Raw genomic sequence first — 7,396 nt, forward strand, 5'->3', positions numbered from 1 at the left:
CTACTCATACTAACCGATATTTGAATTTCGACTCAAATCACCCGATAATGGTTAAAAAAGGTATCGTAAAAAGTCTATATGATAGAGCAAAAATAGTTTTTAATCAATCTATTTTTTCCAAAAAAAAACAATTTGTAAAAGAAATTCTAAACTTCAATAATTATCCAAATTCTGTCTTTTTTAAAGACAAACATTTTTGAGGCGAAAAGCCCAAAAAGAAGTTCATAAATAATTTTTTTAATTACTACAAGTTATTTATCAATTTTTTATCTCTTATTGTTTTTTCTTAAGGGCACTAGTTTGCGTGCAAAAAATTAAATCGTTTCGGCTTAATCAAAACTTTCCAGGCCGTTGGATTGCTAGAGGTCAAAAAGCTTCTATAAACTCGCCTCCTGGATCTCCCGATTTAATCGCGCTTGATTTTTTCTTCTGGGACCATTCAAAAAGTACCGTATATTCACCAGAAGTGAATACAATCCAAGAACTTTAGCAAAGAATTTTTAATATTTCTAACGAAATAAGAACTTCAGTGCAAACTTTACGGTCTGAAAATTTTAATTTCATTAAAAGACTGCTGCTAAATTAACAGTAAAATGGTTAATTAAATTTAATTTTACTTGTTTATATCGTTGCGCATATTGTTACCATGTTTTTATTTAAGCAAAATTTATTCAAACTCTAATGTACATTATTTTAATTAATTTTTTTGAAAGTCTTTCAACATTAGAAATCTTAAACTGATTCTTAAACTAGACATTTTAAATGGGAAATAATTCATTTTATCGTTATCTTAAATAACTTCTATAATAACGCCTCACATCAGCTGAAGTCTGGCAACAATGCATTCCAAGGGGGCTACAATTAGCCGCTGCTTGCGCAGGTTGATGCTCTAGGGGCGCGGCACTTGATCACTTCTCCGCGGGTTTTTCCCGCGTCCACAGAGGGCGCCCCAACACTTTCGCCATGTAAATCTCGCTCATTCTGTTTCAGATTTCGCGCATTCCGCAGATCGCGCAGTACGCGATCACGCAGTCGCACGTGGGCCGAGCGGTGCAGGTGGGGGAAAAGGCGGGCGTGCTGCGCTACGTGGGCGTGGTCCAGTTTGCCAAGGGCGTGTGGTGCGGGGTGGAGCTGAACAGCGCCTGCGGCAAAAACAACGGCACCGTGAATGGCGTGTGGTACTTTGAGTGCGCGCCGCGGCGCGGCCTGATGGCGCCACTGGCCAAGGTGTCCCTGACGGAAGCAGCGCCCCACAGCGGTTCCGGCCCGTACTCGATCCTCTGCGGGCTGGAGGGCGACGGCGACGCCGCCAAACGGCGCCGCACCACCGCCAGCAGCAGCATGGAGCCGGCGCAGAAGCCCACCTCGCTGCCGCTAGAGGGCGACAGCGGCAAGCGCGACTCGCTCGACTGCGAAGAGTCGCTGGGCATCCTCACGCCCGACCAAATGGTCGACTTCACGCAGTGCTCCGCCCTCGACTACGACAAGCTGTTCGAGGGGGCCGGGCAGAGCCCCACCAACCCCGAGTTCAGCTTCCTGCTTAAAACGGACACAACCATGAATCTGGAGTTGAGTCTGGACCCGTTGGGGGCGCGCGGCGACGACACGCCCTCCCCCGAGGAGCTGCCGCTCGACGCCACGCCCCTCGTCAAGGCGGAGGCGGCCAAGGGGGGCGGGGCCAAGGCGAGCAGCATCATCACCAGCATAACGAGCATCACCAGCCTGGACACCGGCTACCAGGGTAAGTGGGGGCGAGTGGGCGGGGCTGGGACTGACGCGCGCCGTTGCAGGGGACGGCGAGATGTCGCGGCCGGCCAGCAGGGGCGCTGACAACTCGCCGCTCACGCGCCGCCCCTTCTGCCGGGGGCTGGCGCGCCGCCCCGACCCCATGACCGACTCGGACTTCTACACCGAGAGCGACGCGGACAACCACGATGATGCGCAGGCGAAGGGCGACCGGCTGGCGCAGGKGATTGACGGCACGCTCTATGCGGCGCAAGCCGCCTCCGACGTCTACGTCAACAGCCGCGAGAACATGGACTCGAGTGGTAAGTGTCGCGTAGGCAACCGCATATACAGGCAAGCGTCTAGGCATACGGCACGTCCTGTCACTTCTGTCAGTTCTTCTGTCACTTCTGTAAAAAATTTAGGCGGTTTGTCATTTTTGCATCATGCTGATCATCATCAAAAAATGTTGTATTATTGTGAAAATATTTTATACGCCTGATAACTAAAAGTAAATGGAAAGAGAAGATACCAGCAATTCTTTTGCTCAATATTTCTTGACTCTTACAATAGTGATTTAATTTTTTCTGTTACTTTAAAACTAAAAAATCGTTGATAATTTGTTTTAATTAAATTTGCACATTGCACATAGGAAAATAACTTAAGCCAACTATCTATTTGCTCAATAAAACATTTTTGTTATTAAAACGCCCCATTTGGTGTACATAATATATAGAGTAACGTTAAAAACACATCGTTAAGTTCTTCTAAGTCAAACTTTATAAGTCCAATAATTTTATCAATATTAATTGAGTTAACACAGTCAAAGTCCAACACTATATTAATAAAATCCAAAGAGTTTACAGTTACAACAGAATACCGGATAAAAATCACCTAACCTTAAATCGTCTTAAATCATTACAAACCGCTAGGCTCGAATCGCCGCAATCGATAGAAGTGACAAGAAGTGACAATTGACAAGAATACCTAGACGCTTGTAAAATAAAGCAGTCCACTTTGACATGTTGAACTTGCAGTTTCTCTCCCAACCCTAACCCCAGAAACGACAAATACAAAATGGCGCTGCGACAAAAGTGAAAGAAGTAAAGAAAATAATCCAGATTAATCCAAGGCATCCTAAAGAAAAAGGAGGAAAATGGATTTGGAGCAAAGGTTTCAAAAATCGACATATTAATACAGAAATTCGATAACCACTTCAACCCGAAGAAAAACATAACCTACGAAAGATATAAATTCTTAACGTTTAAACAGACTGAATACCAAACCAAATTTGTCTCTGTCATGCGTCATACTGATTTGTGGCATAAAATCAGAGAAATTAAGGGAGAGAGACTGCAAGTTCAACATGTAAAAGTAGACAGCTTTATTTTCCTCGGCAAAGTTGCCAGGTCTACCGATTTGTCAAGGAATCTACCGATCTACCGATACCATGCAGATTTCTACCGAAAAGTAGCAAACAAAAATTGAAAAAATTTGCGTGGATTACTTAAAATAATATAGCATATTTCCATTCATGATCAAAGTACGTTGGTAATGGCAGACATTTTATTTCAGCACCCCTCGTATTTTAGAGTTTTTTTTCAAACATAAAATGAATCAAGCCTGCCATGTATTCATTGTATCATGGGTTAATCTAATGAAAACTGAGTTGAGCCATAAGCTAAAAACGAGTACAATTTACAAGTTTAAAAATTTATAATAATGAAAGAAAAAAGTCTCGAGCTTATCTACCGAAACTCGATTTTTGGACCTGGCAACCCTGTTCGGCGGTTACGCTGGATGGCAGGCACTGTATATGCGGTTGCCTGCCTGACAGTAAGGGCCCCGCCTCCTGTGGCCTGCTGACGCCGCCCCCTTTGCAGGCGTGTTCACCGACATGGACTCGGGGCCGCGCCCAGACGAGGAGAGCGAGACGGGGGCGCCGCAGGCCCCCAGCGACGCGCCCACGCCCACTGACAGCAGCAAATGCGCCTCCGACAACAGCCAGCAGCCCAAGCAGGGGGCGCAGCCCCTCGCAGCGCCCAAGAAGCCGCCCAAGCCGCAGCCGGGCGAGAAGCGCCCCGTGAAGAAGCCGGTCAACAAGTGGGACGCGGTGATGAGCAAAATCTCCAAGGGCGACGACCCGAAGGGCCGCCTCAAGGAGGTCAAGGCCAAGGTGTACGAGGCGCCCAAGGTGAAGAAGCCGCTGGTGGCGAAGCGGGCGACCGCCAGCCGCCCCCGGGCCGCCGCCGCCCCGCCCAGTCGCAGTCCAGGTGAGTGGTTTAGCGAAAGCGCCGTGCGCCGAGCGCCGCCAGTCGCTTCGCCGACCGCGCGCGGTTAAAGTCGAGTGGATCGCAGTGCCGCACGGGAATAATCCACGTTTTGGAGGCGGTTTGCGCCCATTGCACCAACGCGGACTTTGCGCCCATGCTGGCAACAGGGGCGTGGTCAGTTGCTGCCAAGGCCAGCCCTTCGACAGCCCGAAACGGGTAAAAGACGCGGCAACAGGGCGTTTCACTGCGGGCATTGTTGACACCGTTCGGCTAATGAAAAGCACCTGACGCGGTGCGAATTTGCATAAATATGCCGGTGAACGCACGCTGGGTTCGCTAATGGCCAATTAAGTACCGGTTTTTCCAGTGGCGGACGGAAAATAACGCGATGGCAACGGTGGCATAAATGCCATTGACCCTGTCAATAACGGGGCAAATGCGCCACTGTTGCCAAACTGGACAGTCCCCCCAGAGCCCCGACTCTGCTAATTGCGGCTCCCTTGGAATACATTGGTGCCAGATCTCAGCTGATTTGAGGCGTTATTACAGAAAGAGAGAGAGAGAGAGAATGAGAAAGACATTATTATATATTTACCGAGTTTTTTAAGATATCGATGAAATAAATTATTTCCGATTTAAAATGTCTACCAAAACTCAGTTCAAGATTTCTAATGTTGAAAGAATTTTTTTAAAAATATTAAAATAATATACATTATAGTTTGAATAAATTTTGCTTAAATAAAAACATGGTAACAATATGCGCAACGATATAAACAAGCAAAATTAAATTTAATTAACCATTTTACTGTTAACTTAGCAGCAGTCTTTTAATGAAATTAAAATTTTCAGACCGTAAAGCTTGCACTGAAGTTCTTATTTTGTTAGAAATATTAAAAATTCTTTGCTAAAGTGCTTCGATTGTATTCACTTCCGGTTAATATACCGTACTTTTTAAATGGCTCCAGAAGTAAAAATCAAGCGCGTTTAAATCGGGAGATCCAGGAGGCGAGTTTATAGAAGCTTTTTGACCTCTAGCAATCCAACGGCCTGGAAAGTTTTGATTAAGCCGAAACGATTAAATTTTTTGCGGTCAAATTAGTGCCCTTAAGAAAAAACAAGTTCCCAATGTTTAACCGTTTTAAAGATGGACAACAAAAACTGATATTTTTCGCCATTTTGCCGATCAAATATCTCAAAAATGAGACCTCAAATTAAAAAAGTTCTCAGGAAGACCCTGTATAAATAACACATTGGAAATAGACATAACTAATGATATAAAATGTATAAAATTCTAACCCCACCTTTTTGCGATTTGACACTTGACACGATACCTAACATAACATTAGATATTGGCAACGTTGCATTCCAAGGGGGCTACAATTAGCCGCTTCGCCCGAACACTATTTCTATTTCCGGCCATTGTAGGTCACCACTTTAGCGCGCCGTTTGTTTTTGGACCGGCCTTAGTGGCCCCTTGCAGGGGCGGCGTTGCCACTGTGCCGGTTCCGGCCCAACTAGCGCAGCCATGAGCTGGCAAGCGAGGCGCAGCCCGTGCTGTCACTGAACCAACTGTCAAAACACCACTGAGGGGCAGGTGCAATGGGGCAACAGCCCTCCAAGGAGAAAATGCGGCGCATCGCGCTCAAGGAAAAGTACCACGCGCACGCGCACAAACGCTCGGGTAATAGGGGGTTTTCACTTTTTTTTTTTTTGCGCCGATTGAGGTTAGGGGTAACTCGATAGATTTTTAGGAGTTGGCGCAGTGAATCAACACAGTGTTACCCGGGTCGAGTTGGGCCTGCGCTTAACCGGTGTCGATGTTGCAGGTGCGACGAAGAAGAGCGCGCCAGTGACGCAGGTGCTGACGCCTAGGGAGCTGGCCGCCAAGCAGCAGGCCGACGGCGAGTCCAAGGGCGGGGCAAGGGCAAACCACGCCCCAATCGGCGCTGTTGCCGGCAGGAAGACGCCCAAGGACACGACGTCGCCCAAGCCGCGCAAAGGTGAGTGAGTCGGCAACGGCGCCACTGCGCCGCAAAGGGGCCGCGTTCGCGAACGTGTCGGCGCTTCACAGTCGATGCACAAGCGGATCGGGGCATCTTCGCGCTCGGCCAAAACGAGAAAGTCTCCAGTCGCCTGCGGCGAGTGACGATGGGGCCCCTCAACCGCTTCCAGTCGCTCTTCAGCGCCAGTGCCGTCGACCTGAACAACAACGGGGCCAAGGGGCGCCCCCGGGACGCGCTCGCCCCGAAGCCCCGCACTGTGTGGGCCCCGTTCCGCCCCGGGCGCCGCCCCAAAGGTAATAACTTTCACTTTGGCCGACAGGTGGCAATAGCGCGCGCACTTTCCCGCTTCGACAACAGGTGGCACTTTGCGCTGAACAGTTGGAGCCGATCGGCTCTGACCTTGGTCCTAGTTGGCCGGGGCCGTTGCGCTAAAAATAGGGCGAAGCGCGCATCATCCGCTCATATGGTTTTATTCGAATGAGTCAAAAAAGTGCCATTTTGCGAACAGAAGCGATGATCAAAAAGAAGCACTTTTCTTTAGCGTTCATTTGTTTTACTTTTACGCATGGACTTAAATGTGACACTTTGAACTTGCCACTGTCATTATATATTTTTTAGTATTTTTATTTAAAAATAACCGAAATGATTTTTTAAGGAATTACGTAGGTTTATCAACAACTATTGATCCTATTTTCAAGTTTACTTACAATTTGCAAATTACACCTTTGTTACAAGTTCAGTCTCATAATCGTTTTAATGGCCTATTTATCTACTTTTGCGACGTTGTCACACGTAAAGCACGATCTTTTTAAGAAGCGCAAATGTCATGCAGAGTATGCAACATGCATACACCATCCCAAGACCACAGGTGTTTCAAGTTGAAAAAGTACTTAAACTTAATTACAAACTTCAAAAAATGACATTGCCACAAAATTTTAAATATGAAATCGATGCATTTTATTATTCGCGTAATCTTTCATTCGAATAAAAAATAGTGTTCGATACGAGGGCGAAAATTTGTTTTTCGAACTCTTGACGGATTGACGTCAGGTGACGTCAAACGCCGTCGTCGTTGGAAAAACGACATTTTTCGCCCTTGTATCGAAAACTACTATTGTGATTGTTGCAGACGCAGGTGCCAAGGGGGGCGCAGCCCCCAAAAAGCCCGCGCCGCCCCCGCGGGTGGCCGAGGCGCTGGCCGTTCTGGTGCAGCACTTGGTCTTCACCGTAAGTGGCGCCCCCACTGTCAACGTCAGCTGTCAAACTGGGGGGTGTTCGTTGCAGGTGGAGGCGTTCCAGGTGCCGCGCCTACGCCGCCAGGTGGAGAAGCTGCGCCTGGAGGCGGAGCAAGTGCGGCGCGGCCGGCGCGTGTTGGACGAGGCGCTGCAGGAGGAG

The 7,396-nt window shown here is 47.8% G+C and overlaps 1 protein-coding gene across 1 annotated transcript; it reads left to right on the forward strand.

The window, feature by feature from the left end:
• Nucleotides 1-990: 990 nt before the first annotated feature.
• Nucleotides 991-7,396, forward strand: LOC125503073 (the record flags this gene model as incomplete). The annotated part of the gene is given in 6 exon segments (XM_048662839.1): nucleotides 991-1,741; nucleotides 1,791-2,048; nucleotides 3,609-3,998; nucleotides 5,825-5,998; nucleotides 7,131-7,228; nucleotides 7,286-7,396. Coding segments are annotated over 6 exon segments (1,782 nt in total), but the record flags the coding sequence as incomplete, so codon positions are not given.

The sequence above is a fragment of the Dendroctonus ponderosae genome, unplaced genomic scaffold, assembly GCF_020466585.1.
Source record: "Dendroctonus ponderosae isolate FM_Combo_2020 unplaced genomic scaffold, Dpon_F_20191213v2 Dpon_F_20191213_12, whole genome shotgun sequence".
Lineage (NCBI taxonomy): Eukaryota > Metazoa > Arthropoda > Insecta > Coleoptera > Curculionidae > Dendroctonus > Dendroctonus ponderosae.